The sequence below is a fragment of the Haliotis asinina genome, chromosome 7 (genome assembly GCF_037392515.1).
Source record: "Haliotis asinina isolate JCU_RB_2024 chromosome 7, JCU_Hal_asi_v2, whole genome shotgun sequence".
NCBI lineage: Eukaryota > Metazoa > Mollusca > Gastropoda > Lepetellida > Haliotidae > Haliotis > Haliotis asinina.
Genome location: NC_090286.1, coordinates 41,447,941 through 41,465,744, shown reverse-complemented (window position 1 = coordinate 41,465,744; position 17,804 = coordinate 41,447,941). Strand labels below are relative to the sequence as shown.

At 41.0% G+C, this 17,804-nt stretch overlaps 1 protein-coding gene across 1 annotated transcript in view; it reads left to right on the top strand.

The window, feature by feature from the left end:
- The window catches only part of LOC137290292 (low-density lipoprotein receptor-related protein 4-like), a 43,235-nt gene that overhangs the window by 16,706 nt on the left and 8,725 nt on the right, over positions 1-17,804 (top strand). The window contains exons 20-38 of the mRNA XM_067821098.1: positions 238-465; positions 1,341-1,459; positions 2,137-2,279; positions 3,172-3,310; positions 3,820-3,963; positions 4,627-4,803; positions 5,131-5,319; positions 6,153-6,336; positions 7,023-7,253; positions 8,016-8,134; positions 8,955-9,097; positions 10,206-10,344; positions 11,731-11,874; positions 13,218-13,394; positions 14,286-14,472; positions 14,899-15,123; positions 15,327-15,445; positions 16,190-16,326; positions 17,034-17,172. Of these exons, the coding sequence (XP_067677199.1) occupies positions 238-465; positions 1,341-1,459; positions 2,137-2,279; positions 3,172-3,310; positions 3,820-3,963; positions 4,627-4,803; positions 5,131-5,319; positions 6,153-6,336; positions 7,023-7,253; positions 8,016-8,134; positions 8,955-9,097; positions 10,206-10,344; positions 11,731-11,874; positions 13,218-13,394; positions 14,286-14,472; positions 14,899-15,123; positions 15,327-15,445; positions 16,190-16,326; positions 17,034-17,172 (3,083 nt within the window). The remainder of the gene's footprint in view (positions 1-237; positions 466-1,340; positions 1,460-2,136; positions 2,280-3,171; positions 3,311-3,819; positions 3,964-4,626; positions 4,804-5,130; positions 5,320-6,152; positions 6,337-7,022; positions 7,254-8,015; positions 8,135-8,954; positions 9,098-10,205; positions 10,345-11,730; positions 11,875-13,217; positions 13,395-14,285; positions 14,473-14,898; positions 15,124-15,326; positions 15,446-16,189; positions 16,327-17,033; positions 17,173-17,804) is intronic.

Sequence of the window (17,804 nt, the reverse complement as noted above, 5' to 3'; positions counted from 1 at the left end):
GCAATGTGCAACCCATATGACTTGTGAAGGGGGAGCAGATGTAGGCTTGTGCATTCCGCGCGTACCTGCACACGTCTTGCTCATAAGACTCGCACGTGGTCAGTGTAGCAAGTCAGTAATATTATAACCTGGAGCCCCTTGGATGGGAAGCGTTAATGCTATTACGGTCCTTGTTTGCCATTAATGCCATTACTAACGTCATGACGTGTTAATTGTGTGCATTGTTTTTTGTTGTAGGGCCAGCATTGACAAATCCACTCTGGACAGCAGAGAGGTCCTCGTGTCGAACGTCTCTGTGGCGGCCGGTGTGGCCTACGACTGGGTTCACCAGGCCCTCTATTGGACTCAGGAAGCGGAAGACCAGGAGGCAATAAGAGTTGTGTCCCTTAGGTCAAAGTTGGTGGCGACGCTCGTTTCCAGAAATCTCGGCAAACCTCGGGCGATAGCTGTTGATCCTGCAAGAGGGTAAATGTTTTTCATGTTGTTGGTGATTAAGAAAAAATAGAAAAAAAGAAATTAGAAGTGCATGAATTGGGCGACGTGAAGGCAGGTAGGTCTAATGGTTCAAGTACGTCCAAACGTATAATACTGGCACTTATGCAGAAGGTTCACGCACGCGTCGTAGAGGTCTTAAATAATGTCAGTTTAATTCTGCTAGCCTCCCTCAGATACCATACCTTAGTTTAACATATGGTCTCACCTTAGACAAGCAAGTTTAAAATCTTCATAATTGCATGTGCTCACTCAGCAGTGAATTGGTAACCGGGGGGTGGGGGTATTATGTCCAAATGACTGAAAACCATCAAGCATCTCACAGGCAGTTTGGGTTGTAGTGTATCCACGGAGCGGTCAACATGATAATGATTTTATCTGGAAACCATATTACATTAGTAGATTCGAGTATTCATTACGCAAGAATTGATTGTCGTTTTGGGGTTGTCATAACAATATTGTCAGCAATATTCTGGCTTTATGATAGCAGTCTATATTCCCTACCTGGAACAACCGATCCACTGATTGTGTATATTGACTCGAATAATCACATGTCATCAACTACGCCGTTTATATGTATGTGAGTGAGTATGGTTTTACGCAAAATTCCAGCAATATCACGGTACGGGACACCAGAAATGGCCTTCACACATTGTACCCATGTGGGGAATCGAACCCGGTCTTCGGCGTTATGAGCGGACGCTTTCGCCACTTGGCTGCTCCACCGCCTCATACATGAAAGCGACTCACATTGCACGTCCTGTGTTCAGTAAAAGTTGCTGAAATATGACTGCATAAACATGATTGTGTAATACAGTTCTGCTTAGCATCTGATTTGTGGTTTATAGGTGGATGTACTGGACGAACTGGGGTCAACCGGCGAGTATAGAGAAGTGCGGTATGGACGGGTCAAGCAGACACGCCATCGTCACTGACGATATTCGATATCCTAATGGCATAACTATTGGTGAGCTGGAACCGTATATTTCATCAGGCTTCTTATGTCATTGATGGTTTAGTGGAACCAATTTTCGAAACAATAAATCACATCCCTTTCTGAGATCTGTATCATCACTGCCAGGTGTCGCTGTTCCGACTGCACTTAATGTTACAGTACTATTGGCCATACCTTTCGGAATGTAGGATATGGTTCTACGATTAGTCCATTAAGACACAGAGTACATTATAAATATAAGGTAAACGGATGTTCTTAAACTTCAGCTATTGAGTAGAGACCTGTGAAGATCCGTGCTAGGGTTGTTTCCATCTACATATGTTTGTCGTAAGAGGCGACTGAAGGGATCGAGTGGTCAGGCTCGGTCACTTACTTTGCTGATACATGTCATCGTATCCCAGTTGCGCAGATCGATGCTCATGCTGATGGATTATCTGGTCCAGACTCGATTTTGTACAGACCACTGCCATATAGCTATAGTTGGAATATTGCTGAGGGCGGTGAAAAAATACACTCACTCTTTTGAGTAATGTGATGACACGGTAGGTTATGGGTGAAAAGATGATGTAATATTTAATTTGATTGGAAAGACAAACTTTCAAGCTAAATCTTTAAAACATCAGATAATGTATGTAACTGATTTGATCTGTAACTGATTTGATCTGATCATACGTATTGTTTTCCTCCAGATTACGTAGATAAGCGCCTGTATTGGGTCGATTCCCACTACGACAGTGTCACGAGCTCTGACCTCGACGGAAATGACGTCAGAGTCATCATTGACAAGAGCAGTTTTTCCCGGGAACATATGTTTGCCGTAACAGTATTTCAGGTATTCATTACTGACAATTTTCGCTGGATAAAATTATATATACTAGTATGCACTACGGCTTAGAGTAAATTTTTAGTTAGCAAGCACAGCTGATTTACAGGGGGTTGGGGTTTGATGGAGTCTTCTAGGTTGACAAATTAGGAGACAAACATACCGTGTTCGTAATTAGAGGTACATAACGATTTTATAATAACTCAAGATTTGATTTACAACCGAATGCGTAGCGTTGTCTAATAGATGCAAACAAAGAAATGTCTTCTTTGAGACATATATATCACGGTCTTAATTAAATATTAAGAAACATCACCCACCAGCTCTCCAGAAATTAATCGACCTTATAAAATTAAGGTACCGTACAACTGAACTCCACCCATTTAGAGTGCACAAACTCATCATATTGCCAGGTGCCCTTTCACTTCGTGTTATTATGAAAAATGCAATGTCGTAAGGACCAATAACATCGGAGAAAAAAACGACTTTACAACTCTAGTGCACATAGGCTGATCAAGAGAGTGTTGGCTGATGTGCAGGAGTGCGCACTACCTCCACCCCCTCTTTTATCCTGGACGTTTATGAAATAACCATTGAAATTCTCACGAAAATGGGTGAAAATGAAGTGTGCATTCAAAAGTGTGCATTCCCCCATTCACATTTTTCCGAATGCTGGATCCGACCCTGAAGCTATTTCATAAACGGTAATTTGGAGATCCAGACCAGTATCGTAAACAATATCTTGCTGGACAGGAGGACCTAACGCGTAGAGACATTCGTGAAACTGCTCTCTGTTCAATGTTTACGATTAATGAAATGCAGGTGATACTTACAGCGGATACACATTTATTATGTAATTACATATGCAGAGTCCCTGTGAAGTTTGTGTTCTTGTCTCCAGAACAACTTGTACTGGACGGATTGGCTCACCCAAACAGTGAGGCAGATGGACAAGAGGACTGGGAATATGACCTTCCACCATGTAGGTGGGATAAACCTCATGGACATCAAGGTCTTCCACAAGTCCAGGCAGATAACAGGTGCGACATCTTCAAATTTGTAGTACTTAGTCGACCAATAGGGAAGTGTCCGTGCTTAGAATGCAGATTAGATCGCCCTCCTTCAGGATCTGAAAGTAATGAGGCCAAATTGGAAAGACGTAATGCAAATAACTTATTTTTTTTGAGAATGTTGATAAGGTTTTGTGTATAACACATTTACAAAGTGTTATTATGCATCCCACTTGCTGTTTTTGTTTTTGTCACCACTTACCTGAGCACATTGTAAAAAGGTCCTGATCTGGTTTATTCGTTGCCGTGACTTGGCAGGCATATTTTGCTGTGGTAAAAACAAAACATAAAACATCTGACACATCACAGACCGCTGAAGATAAACAGCTGGCATGTTGCAACCGCGACATGGCACAAGGCAAAGATAAACATGGACACAGAGTAAGAGTGAAAAACTCCTAATAGAGGACGTTAATATTATTTTCTTTGTATAAGTCCATTCACAGAATTTTATTTTAAGTCTGTTGAATATTCCACAGCAAAGAACCGATGTGGTCTGGATAATCGAGGTTGCCAAATTTGTTTGCCACATCCACAAAAAGCAGGAAGTACCAAGGAGTACACCTGCGCATGCGCTGATGGAATGACAATGGAGGAAGATGGCAAGTCCTGTGTCAAGAAAGGTCAGTTTCACAATATCAGATTTCTAACAACACACATATATAGTATGGATTTGCCCTTTAAGCATCTTTATGGTATCTACCAAGTGAATAGTTTCAATGAATTAGGACATAACCAGATGTCCTCTTCTAATCTCCTCTTTTCATGACCTGCAAGAAGACAACTACGTCATTATTGCCAAGGGGCATGACAAACCAATTACATACCGTGTATTAAAATGCATTTTGAAGCATGAAAATGGCAGAACCGTTGATCTTTGAAGCTTTGCTAAACTATGCAAAGCACAATTTAAGCATAAGCCAAAGGATCGGCATTGAATCATATTTACAAAGGGAATTACTGCATAGTGTTTAGCTCACATGATATAGGATAGAGATTCTTGGAGCAGCCACGTTTAGAAATTTAAAGTTATCTTTCTTAGGTAATAGTGCTAGACTATCTTCATCTCCATGGCCGTTTGCACATAGGCAGGGCCACGATACTACATCCAGCATGCCGGAATATGACGCGAGCAATGACGAATGAATCAGATGAGTCCCACGGGTAAGGTGAAAAGTAGGTCATTGTCTGAACTGGTTAATGAAACTCAGGTTTCGGTTTGACATACTTGTTAATTTCGTAACAGGTCAGACAAGAAAGAATGTGAACAAAATTAAATGTTGTAGATCAAAGGTCAGCCAAGTGTTCGTCAGGTTTCCGCTCTGTGAACGGCACGTGTGTTGATGACGACGAATGTGAAAAGGCTCCATGCTCTCACAGCTGTACCAACACACCCGGAAGTTATAAATGTACCTGTCCTGATGGGTACGCTCTCATCAATGACACAAGCTGCATGGCACGCGGTAAGAAAAACTGCATCTGTGTGATTAAAACCATGTATATTATGGAGATGTTTTTACTTTGTTGAAAACCATTGCCCAAAAAGTTCAAAGCACAGGCTATCATACCCGCATCAAATACATCCCCTATCGAATGAGCAATTTTTGTCTGTGTTATAAAGCCAGCACAAAGCATATGTGTATGCTTTCTTTTTCACTGTGTTATAATAAAAACCAAACAATATAAATACAAATACTATAAACAATATAACGTGGTATGTCCTTCATGGCCTTTCTGAATAATGAAAGTGATTTGAAGAGGAAACAATGATTTCATGATCACTTTCGAAGGGCCGACCACGCCGTCGCCATGTTTTGAAGGGTACGTATTGAAGGGCAACAGGTGTGTGGATGAAGACGAGTGTGTGGTGTCCCCGGGGATGTGTTCGCAAAAGTGTGTCAACACCGTCGGTAGCTTCAGATGCGCATGCTATGATGGCTACACACTTGTCAATGGCAGAAGATGTAAGTTAGAAGATGGTAAGCACATTATAATTTATTATTATTAGTAGTAGTAGTAGTAGTAAAAAGCTCTCTTTATTCCAATGCTGAAGATGCCATAAACCTATGGTGCAAAGTATGATAACAAATATGGCATACAATCATAATGTTTGCAAACATTGTTTTCTATGTTCAAAAGCATGGTGGGTATACATACCAAGTATAATAATAATAGATTGTATTACTGTAGTTAAGAAATTATATTTAAACGTGTTAGATTGTGAATGGTAATATTCTGGTAGATATTTTGTCTTTAAATCAGTGTAGGAAGGACATACCTGCAAAAAGTGGAACTCATCTTGAATTATACTTAATGTACAAAATATGTTGTATTTGAATATTATAATATCGATGACGTGTCAACGTCAGTCGCCTCTTATGAACCAGTCGCATTTCTGTTATATTATAGTCATATGCTCGTGCCAATAATGCTTGTCCTATCGAATAATATCGATGACCTGTCAACGTCAGTCGCCTCTTATGAACCAGTCGCATTTCTGTTATATTATAGTCATATGCTCGTGCCAATAATGCTTGTCCTATCGAATAATATCGATGACCTGTCAACGTCAGTCGCCTCTTATGAACCAGTCGCATTTCTTTTATATTATAGTCATATGCTCGTGCCAATAATGCTTGTCCTGTTGATAAAATTGAAGGCGCGTGACAACCGTTATTGCTATGAGTATAATAATGGTAGTATCCGTAGATTCAGTGTTATTTACGGATTATAATACGTGAGTAAATAGTCATCAGATGTACATCTCTAACACTGAAAAACAAAATAACCCTTCACACGTATATCATTTCAGAGAATGAAGTTTTCTTTGTTCTGTTGGATTCCCTGAACATTAAACGAATAAACCTGACAACGTTTGATTATGTGGTCATGAGGAAGCCAATAAGTTTCCGGATTTCAAGACCAGTATCTCTTGATTTCGACATCAGGGAACACAAAGTCTTTTGGTCGGATGTACCGAAAGGAACCATCACTATGTGAGTATAGTATGGTAGAATAATATCAGTCTATCGCAGAAGACCCCATTTATTTTTTTAATTAAAGTAATTATAATGAGATTCTTCAAAGGCATATTAGAAATTGATGAGGTAAGACAAGACAAATCTTTTGGATAACAACTTCTTTGTTTATTGTACTCAAAGTTTCTGGGCTAGTTTTTCGCCTTCGTCAGATGGATAATGATATAGGGCACATACCCTATCATTGTTGTCCTCCCTTTCATCTCACGTCATTGTTTGTACATTCTTAATTATATCTCCTAATTCATTTGTGCCTGTTTATACGTATTTACATATCTGACTTCCTGTATATCCATGTAAACATACTGTACTGTACACTAGTAACTGTTCATTATCCACCTGACGAAGGGACAAGAACTAGCCCAGAAATGAGAAAAATAAACCAAGAAGTTGTTGTCCATAAGATTTTGTCTTGTATTAATTATTTTAATTGGTTCAGTATTCGTGTTGATAATCCTATTCCTCTAGCATACAGACTGGATGTAGGTGAAGATAAGAGTACGAACTGATCTTGCTCAGACAAGAGCATAAACACCAAGTATGCACTGAGCTGAAAATCTGGAACATGAATTTATACGTGAAGTGAGTGCAGGATTCCAATTTCATTCATGATGTGTTTAATGTGTGCAATTGTTTGTCTGTAGGGCCCGTATTGACAAGTCCCATCTGGAGTGTCCAGAGGTTCTGGTGTCGAACGTGACCTCAGTGGCCGGTTTGGCGTACGACTGGGTATATCAGGCCCTCTACTGGACTGAAGCAAGGGAAGGGGACGGGAAGGCAATAAGAGTTATGTCCCTTAGGACAAAGCTGACGTCGACTCTCATTTCCACCAATCTGGGAAATCCTCGGGCGATAGCTGTTGATCCTGCAAGAGGGTAAACGTATTTGAGTGGGTTTTTTTGTAAATGTGAAAAGGAACATGTTCAGAAACGTCTTCCAATTATTTTTCTTTGATTGGGAAAGCGGAACAGACTGGTAAGGCATCGTAAGGTGAAGAGGCTTTAATGTCACGCCCGGGGTTATTGCACATACACTGACGGCCTGTTTACTGAGGTTCAGTATCATTAAAAGGCAACAGCGATGATAACGGAGGCATGGCAAAGTTTTAGGTTGTACATCTACAGCTTGTATTTATGTATAATGCTGTACCTTTAACATCTCTGTTTGCCGTTGTTTGTAGCATGTGTTGGTCTGTGAAAAAAATGGGGTTCGAATTGTTTCGGAGTCCGTTTTCGCTGGGGTCCGTTTTCTCCGTATCCCCTGATATACTGCACAAAAGCTTATTGATATACCCCCTCAGACAGAGTATAGTGAATATAATGGGCCGAGCCCCCTATTCCATGTTTAATCCCCATAATGTGGAAAAGTAGGCCTAAAACCAGTCGGTCCAGCGATTGACCCCATGTGTATATATTGAGACACCTGCATTACAAATACATGCAACCCCCTCGCCGAAATTTTATCACCCGAAATGTTCACTAGACTCAGGGCTCTCTTGACTCGCAGATTCCTGGAGTTCTATATTCCATGAAAACTTCTTTGTGTTATCATACAGTTACTGAAATATGACTTTGTAAACATTTTTATGTGGTATACTCATGCCACTATCTTGTTAGCATCTGATTTATGGTTTATAGGTGGATGTACTGGACGAACTGGGATCGACCGGCAAGTATAGAGAAGTGCGGCATGGACGGTACAAGGAGACACTCCATAGTCACTGACAATATTCACTGGCCGAACGGCATAACTATCGGTGAGCTGAACACACTTGTTACTTTCCTTGGTGATTTTTTAAATCGGTTTCAGCAGCAGTAAATCAAATCCCTTCCCGAGAGTTATATCATCACTGATGGAAATGGTTTTTCCGAGGAAAGTACCTCCCGAGGAGTACAAAGGGACATCTGATTCTTTCATATTACCATATTACTAAGCTGATGTATTGTATTAGGGTTGCAAGGTATTAACGGTATACCGATATATCGCAATATGATTTCTAAACGATATATTGCAATATTTTTATGAGAACCGGTATATTGGGCTTTTGTGATAAGCTTTATGGTTGTAGTTAAAATCTACACATATTTTTTATTCACAACAGATGTTTTCCTTCGTTATTCAATGACAAAATTGCATGCTTTAATACTATGAATTGTATAAAAATGGAAGTAGTATCCGTGACTATGCGGCCTAATTTTGTTACTGCTGTTATCAGAACCATAACATATGTTTGGGGATCTACGATGAAGAAAATAGGATTGATACGCACAGTTAGTGCCACTCACTGTCAAACACGTAAGGTCCCAATATATCACAATACGGGTACTTACAGCGCGATATATTGCAATGTAGCTTGTTGCCAGTACACCGCTCTAGTTGATATACATGTTCAGGTAGGTTATTAGTAATAATCGTATGCTCTTTATCGTCTTGAGCATATACATGAACTGTTTTGGGTTGTGGTGAACGTTCGAAGTGGATATAAAGATAAAAAGCCTTTCAAACGTAGGTTTAGAGGATGTATGATTTTGGTATTAAGTTCATTTGATTAGAGCATAGGTCTTATTTTCTTTTAGATTACATAGACAAGCGCCTGTACTGGGTTGATGGTTACCTGGACAGTGTCGCGAGCTCTGACCTCGACGGAAATGACGTCAGAGTCATCATTGACAAGAGGAGACTACCCAGGGAACATATGTTTGCCATTACAGTATTTGAGGTATTTTTCATTGAGCATGGTAACAATAACAGTGTGTTGTCATCTTTCATTCTGGATGTTACACTGTTCCCAGCGCTAGCGACGAAGATGTTTACCGTCGGCTACAGAAAACCGACAATTACTAATTTTGCAAAAACATATTACAAGCCGAACACATGAGCCGAACTAAACGCACTTTGTTCCTAACCAAAACCTAGAAGAAGAATTTTTTATGAATGCCGCAATCAGTTTGAAGACGACGTGAAGTCTGAGAAGAGTCTGGCAGAAATTTATACCAAATTTACATTAAATTATTACAAACAACATGGATTAAATTGCACTGCGAAACATTACTAAATATATTTAGTGTGATATTTCATCATGGGGGAACGGAATCTGGCGTACAATACCAAAGTCTGAAAACAAAATTACTTCTTGAAAAAAATATCGCTGTTGCTATGAATGATAAGCAGCTGCCTCCGGTGCGATGCAACACAAAAGATTCCACAGTGCACATCGCTATTTAAAATATTAAAAGCATATACACTTGCACATGTGACAGAATAAAGAATACGAACTGCATGATAAATAATGAGTAAATCAGGGGCGGATACAGCTTTTGAGAAAGGGGGTGCACACTACTGAGTAAAATGATGGGAGGGGGTGCACACTTCGGTCTCACCCCGAGTTTCAATTGTCATTTAACAAAATTTCGCGACCAAAGGTGCGCACCCCTGCAATCCCCTATAGATCCTCATGGGTAAATTTACTTTCAGTTAGCAACCATTTGATTTACAGCCGTTTGTTGATGATGGAATATATTTTTACCTTAACAAAGGTTCATTGTTTTGCAATTAATGCTAAAACCAAACTGTTGGCTTGCTACGGATAAGCGGTCACAAGGAAGATTTAAACAGTTGTCGTTAACAATATTTTACTGGATGGGAGGACTTACCGTTAGGAGGCGTCTTGAAATTTGCCCCCAGTTCAGTATTCACAAATTACAGCCCAATACACAGTACGAACTGTATGTAATTCCATAAGACAACACTGGTATGTATGGAGGTTGGGACGAGTCTGCAGGTGCGCGTATACCATTTCCCTGTTGACGTACTCTTCTTGCCTGCAGAACAACTTGTACTGGACAGACTGGCTCACCAAAACAGTGAGGCAGATGGACAAGAGGACTGGGAATATGACCTTCCACCACGTAGGTGGAACCCACCCCATGGACATCAAGGTCTTTCACAAATCCAGGCAGATAGCAGGTGCGACATCTTCACAACGGTAGTACTTTCTTGGCGCACGCGGAAGTGGACTTGTTTAGCATGACGGCGAGGTCTCCTACGATTTAGGTCTCCTTCCTTAAAAGTAATACCCTGCCTCATTCGTCACCACTCGCTCCTTTCCACAACCTCCAAGGCTGCTCCCGGAATAACACGAGAGATCTCGAATGACATTTACTGTATTTTCATAAAATGTGCTATATTTAAGGTGATCTAGATCTGATGGTATTGGGGCCAAATGGTAAACACGTGACACAATAACTTATTCATTTGAAAAATATGGCAAGTTGTCTTTCGTATTGTTCATATCAAACGTATGTGTGCAACAACATCAATACAGAGTAATAGCCTGCAACTCATATCCTTTTCGTAGCCCCTGATGGTTGTAAGATGGGACAGGAGGGTATTATTCCATATGGAATACTTACAGTTACCTCCCCTGCTTCATTCGCCCATTACGCCAGAAGTGTTTTTATGTAGAATAAATGTTACGAAAATTTTAACAATAGCGACAGATAAGACAAATAAACTCCAACAGGTTTATGAAAAATTTAGGCAATGTGGTATTTCTTTTTACTTTTTGCTTATTCTTGTTGCGTCACTCCGTTCAACCGGAAGCTGGCAGGGGTAATGGAGGACGATCTGAATACCACGAGTGGCGTTTAAAATGTTGAATAAAACATATCTCACGTGAGTTACTATTCAACATGGGGTAGAAAATGTGAGAGCACAACCAAGTGAGGAAATGGGAGTGTACCTTTGATGGTGGCGATATTTTATTTTGATATGAAAAATAATTTTTGATCGAAGCGAGGGAAGTACGTTGCCAATTTTTGCCCACTTCGCTCGCATATAAGACTTACCATATTCTCTATGCTGCGCAACTGCATTTGCGCTACAGCTTGCCTGTGATCCGCAATCGATTATTTGCAGTCTGACGTGGCATTAGCTGTGAAAGTCTCGTCTGATATTACCCATAACGTCAGGCACCTGTCTGGTCCAGACTCGACTATCGACACACCACCTAATACACCAGTGCCAATAATCGTTATTACCCCCAGGGAAATGACGGGAGTGACACCTCTTGGTGGCATAGTTATACCTACAGTCGACACAACTGCAACTGCAGCATAAAAGGCAAAGCGTGTACCCAACCATAAATCCCCAAAGAACGGTAATACTATGCTGAAGTCTCATCAATACATTCTAAATATATGTTGAAGTCTTATGGCATCACAAACAGAAGGAAGCACAGAAACATGAGCATAGAGAATGACCAACCAAAATACCTAATGTGGGACGGTAATATGTTCTTTGTATAAGTCTATTCACAGAATTTTATTTTGATCTCTTTTGAATATTCCACAGCGAAGAACCGATGTGGTCTGGATAATCGAGGTTGCCAAATTTGTTTGCCACATCCACAAAAGGCAGGAAGCACCAAGGAGTACACCTGCACATGCGCTGATGGAATGACACTGAAGGCTGATGGGAAGACCTGTGTGAAGAAAGGTCAGTCACACACAACTGTCACAGAACAAAGATATAGTGTGTCAACCATTGTCGTTAACATAGTTATGTTATGTTGTTAACATAGTTATGTTATGTTGTTAACATAGTTATGTTATGTTGTTAACATAGTTATGATGAGGCCTCTGTGGAGATAAGAGGACATCTACGGGTTGTGGCGTCAGGTGACCATACTGCTCTGACAGTCAGGGTCAAGGTTTTTAATCTTTTTCAGGAAAACATGTCTTGTCTGAATCTATGTAATCAGATCGTGTACTGGTAAAAGAATCATTAATAAATACCACATCGTAATATTTTATTCTGTTGTCCTCTATCGCATCGTTAACGCGTTCATACCACAAAGGACAGACAAAGACTTAACAATGGATAGATAGAGAAACAATACTACTTCCTTCTACAGTTGTGATGACAGACATAGCATAGGGTGATGACCATTAAAGTCCATAAGTGTCATGTACAGTAATTAATGGAAGTGACAAGGGGAACAAGGTGGCTGACACGACAATCTACAATGCGGTAGTGATAAAGATTAAGAATGAAGATTAGATAATAACAAATAAGTCTCATATGACTTGGTTACATAGTTTGGGTTTTCTAGAAATGTTTGGACAATGGCTGTCTTGAATTAGACATTATAACAGCATATTGAAACGGCTCGTGAAAGAGATATTTTTAATGCTACGATGTGTCAGGTATATCTCAAAGCGTGCCAAATGACCGGGGATTACAACGTCCTGTATTTTGCTGGCAAATAACAATGTATTTATCATGAATATTTCTCCATGCACACTGCAAAGTGCATGCTCGAAGAGCCTAAACAGTCCGGTTATTATTACACCGGATTACCAAAGATGCATGTAACGCGCTAGAGGGATAGTAGTTACGTCACATATCCAACCGGGTACCCTATTTCTGGGTACCTTTCTGCTGAGTGAATGGGGACAGGACTGAAGTCCTAGACACTCATATGAGTCAAGCTGCCAAACACAGTCACCCTTCCATTGAATCTCAGCTGAACTTCCCCTGATTGGATCCTGAGCTCTAAGCACAGGACCACACGTCACCACGTCATCTGTACATTATTATCAGATTGAACTTTGGATTTGAACCCTCGAGCATAGGATCATAACACACCATGAGGACGTAACTCTGTATAGCTGATGTCGGAACCATAGACTAACTAGCACTGCTCGCGAAACGCTTCAACCATTGCATGTACAACAATCTATATGTGAAAGATGTAATGTGAAAAGAAAATATCGTGGTATTTTGTGATCTCCCTCTCATCGAGCAACAAATAAAGCGAAGAAAATTTTATGTTGTAGGTCAAAGGTCAGCCAAGTGTTCGTTAGGTTTCCGCTCTGTGAACGGCACGTGTGTTGATGACGACGAATGTAAAACGGCTCCATGCTCTCACAACTGTACCAACACACCCGGAAGTTATAAATGTACCTGTCCTGATGGGTACGCTCTCATCAACGACACAAGCTGCATGACACGCGGTAAGAGGAACTACACCAATCTACCAATCAAAGCTACATATCTAATTATCTTCCCTTACACATAAATGTCTTTTTCTAATTGGCAGAGCGCTCTTCTATTATTTTCAATGTACCCAGCTTACAAGGGAGTAACATTTCTATGTACCCCGCTAGGAATGAAGAACCAATTTGGTACGTCTTGGTAGTTATTCTTTATCTCGAATAACATTGAATCACGCACGAGGTACGGACATTATCGATGTTTTGGCGAATCCGAATCGATGAAAGGGAGATAACTCTAAATCTGCTTTCCTTTCGTCTGCAAAATCTAGCGATGGCTTAAAAAACTGTACCCGTGCTTCAAGCAATTCAAAATTAGCCTCGTTGTGTTCGGTAAGATAAACACGCTGTTGACTGGTCATTCGGTGCCTGTGGCTTGTTATACCCTCGATGTTTGTTCATGATCCCTTCAGGCTCAGGGAACATAAAGAAACATCGAGGGTATATCAACCAAAGTCCGTCTCATTACCAGTGGACAGCTTATAATATGCAGCTTATAAATTTTGATAACAATAGGAAAGGAATAGCATTCTGCCACTACCAGACCCACATAATTGATCTTTGTCGTCGATCCGTAACACAGGTTTCAGATCCATCTGTTCCACGTGGCACGGGGTGTCACATGTCATATGACACGAGGAGTGGCGGGGGTAGCCCGGTTGTTAAACTGTTCGCTCGTCGCGCCGAAGACACGGGTTCGATTCTCCATATGGGTACAATGTGTGAAGCCCATTCTCGTGTCCACGGTCATGATGTTTCTGGAATATCACTATGGGACCTGAACCCTATATCCACCAAGCTACCCCGTCGCCACATCGTCACATTTAACCCCATGACGTTTATGTTTGGCAGAGCCTGTGACTGCCATTCTCCTCGTGGTTGACAGGAAGAATCTGAAGAAAGTCAACCTAGTGAACGGCAAAGTGACGTCCATTCCTCTCGCAGATGAGAGTTCCCAGTCCAGGCCGACCGCTATCGACTACAGTTTCAAAAACCACACAATCTACTGGACGGATTACCGAGAGACTGGAATATACAGGTACATGTAGTTTTTTTCATCTGTTGGGCGTGACAAACGACATACTTGTATGATGCCGTGTGGCTTTATAGCTGGAAATATCACATTGGGTGTGACCATGTTTAATCAAATTTAAATGTCACATTTGCGACGAAAAATATGATTAAAATATATTTTGCAGAATTAGAATTGCCCGTTAGAATAAGTCTTCAGCAAACCAAGCTTGTGGTAATAGGCGACTCGCGGGATCAGGTGGTCAGACTAAGGCACGGTTGATGCATGTCATCGCATTCCGATTGTGTAGATTTATGCTCATGATGTCATTCATTGGTTTATATGTTCCACACAAACCGATGTCATATAGCAGTCGTTAAAGAATACGAAAATGCAAACATATTTTCGCGTTATACAGAAGACATGGTATTGACAGACATTTGTCTCATTCAGGGCACAGCTTAAAGGGGACACCCTGAAGAACAAACGGAAACTGTTCTGGAAGGGCATCCGTGACCCCCAGGGCATCGCGTTAGACTGGGTGCACAGCAACCTGTACTGGTCAGACCTCAGTGCACACTCCCTTCACGTAGCGTCCCTGGACACTATGGTTCAGAAAACCCTTGTTGACACTGACCTTGAGTACATCCGGGGTCTTGCAGTTGATCCACGACATGGGTAAGATTCATGTAAATGTGGTATGACGTCACTTTTGACAAACAAACCTATTAAGTGCGAAGTAATGTGTTTACCTATCTTATGTGAAACAGGAAAGGATGGTTAATAGTTTCGCGATTATAACAAAACTTTTCATAATCAAAAAAGCTATTTCCTGAAATCCAGATCTTCTCATCTTAATATCTGTGACTTGCATTGCCCAGTTGGCTGTACTGGGCTGCCTGGGGTCAGCGTCCTCAGATAGCCCGTTCCGGAATGGACGGGAGCAGCAGGGAGGTTCTCATACACCGTGGTCTGGACACGCCCAATGATGTCGCTATAGGTAAGCAGTTCCGAAACTACCAAGAGATATAACTTTGTGCCATTCGCAGTGAGCAGCTGCAATGTCGCACGAATGTAAATACGTGTGTGTAATGAATGCAACCAAACAATCCATTAAAGGATTGTATAATGCCGGTAAGACTCGCGAAGCGCTACATCTGGTACGAAGGTGGTTCTCGGCGCAGTTGGTGCGTGTCAACTTGCGCCATGCGAAACGGGGCCCAGCGTACTTCCGGTCTGGTGCCCATGCCCAAGTCGTTGTTGCTAGTTCCATAGTAAAGATTTTGCACACTGCCAGACCGATCTGTATGGTATGACACGAGTGAGCTGAAAAAACTCTAAAAAGGAAATGACTGAGACACGTGGCTACTTACAGCAAGTGAGGGTGCTGTGTGGATCGCCACCCTGATCAGTGCTTCCTTAATAGGACAGCACGTGAGAGTGCCAGGATTTTGCGCTGAGAATCATAAATAGACTCAATCCAGGACCGTCCAATTCTGCCACCATTAAGAGAATCGAATGTGCACAACGAATTGTTCGACTATGCCTCTTGTCAGTCGTAGGAATGCTAGTATCCACTTAAGTCGTGTCAGTAGATATGTTCTATAACATGCAATCGATACACGGGTCAAAGATATTTTTTCATCTGCAGTTATAGACTGTCGTATGTCCTTGTGGTTATGAAACAATCTCTCATTGGGCAAGTGCTGTTTATCATCTTCTACGAACTGTTCTCACTCGACAGATTATGTCAGTGACCGCTTGTACTGGGTGGATGGCTGGGCAACGAAGTTGGTCAGCTGCGACCTGAACGGCAAGGACTGCACCATCTTGTGGAAGTCGAAGGACAGGCTCATGATATTTTCATTGGACGCAATTGGGGTAAATTAATATAGAGCTTTAACTTATTTCTTCAACACTGTCATTTCGTGGAATGAAACACAGTCTTTATTCGATAATGTCATTTCATATTTACGAATATTTAAAGTAAACAACAGTTTCGTTGTGCGTATTTAAATAAAGCTTTAATTTTTGTCTGAATGATTATAACCAAGCTATATTTTTTTCTGTCCACGTTCGAGACAACAGCTTTCAACGACCAAATATAATTTCATTCGTTGCACCAATTTGTTAAGCGACCATATGTAAGAAAACCAATCTCCGCATGAAGTGTATCTAAACAGTAACTTAGTACTTAGCTGAACATCAGGTTTTTCATGTAATACATCATTCCTTTTATTTGCAGTGCCCCTCCATTTATGTCAGATATAATTATCATTACGCCCTAGCATGTTGAAAGAATTGGTAAAATCCGGATGGAATTCGTATTAGTAGCCCGTTCTCATCTATTCGGGTAGTCGGCCTCGCCAGCCTCATTACTGTATAGCCTATACCAGTTAAGTGGACCGATGTTCATGATGCCAGTCACTGAATTACCTGATCCAGTCCTGATATTTTACAGATTGACGTCATATACAGCTGGAGTATTGGTATTAAAGAACATGCTAAATAACTGACGTGGAGATGGCTTTCCCTAAAATATGCTCAAAGTGAATGCTTGTGAGTACTTTGAAATGTTTAATTGTCAGAATTCAATATACTGGACCGAGTGGAAAGAGCCTAAAATCCAAGATTTTGATCTGGTGTGGATGGAGCGTGGACCTGGTGTGAGTAATGGGACCCAACCCTCGGGGGTGGCCATCATCCACCCTGACAGACAACCGTACGGTGAGTTCTCATATCGTGAGTGTTTGAGTAACGGATGTATGGCGCTTTTAGCAATATTCCAGCAGCATCATGGCAGAAGACACCAGAAATGGGTTTACCACATTGTTCGACAGATCTTCAGCGTGACAATCAAATGCTTTATCACTAGGCTACCCGAGCGCCAACTACCATTTCCATGAATGCATCTGTAAAATAAAGTTGGTTTAGTTGATGACGTCACAGACACGAAAAGATGTTCCCCATGGTCACTGAGCGTTCAACCAAGTCATCTTTTAAAAACACAGATACATATGAGCTGTGGTTCCCAGCACGATTGTGTTTTCCATAGCTCGTTAAATGAAACGATATCGACCTTCTAGAATAGATGTCAGCAACTGTAGACTCGAACAGTACTGTTCAACACACGAGACAAGCACTTATGCAACTGATTCTTGTTTAAATGCAGCACTCCCATGAGAATGGAATGAATGAACAATCCTGTATTATCGTTTTTTTATATATACTTTTTACATATATCAGTAAATTATTCGCAATTTTCGCAGACGATATCCTGTATTTAACACAAGTATGTACGATAACTTTGATACTTGATGCTGACGGTAAATCCGATTCAACGGATCCATATATATGTC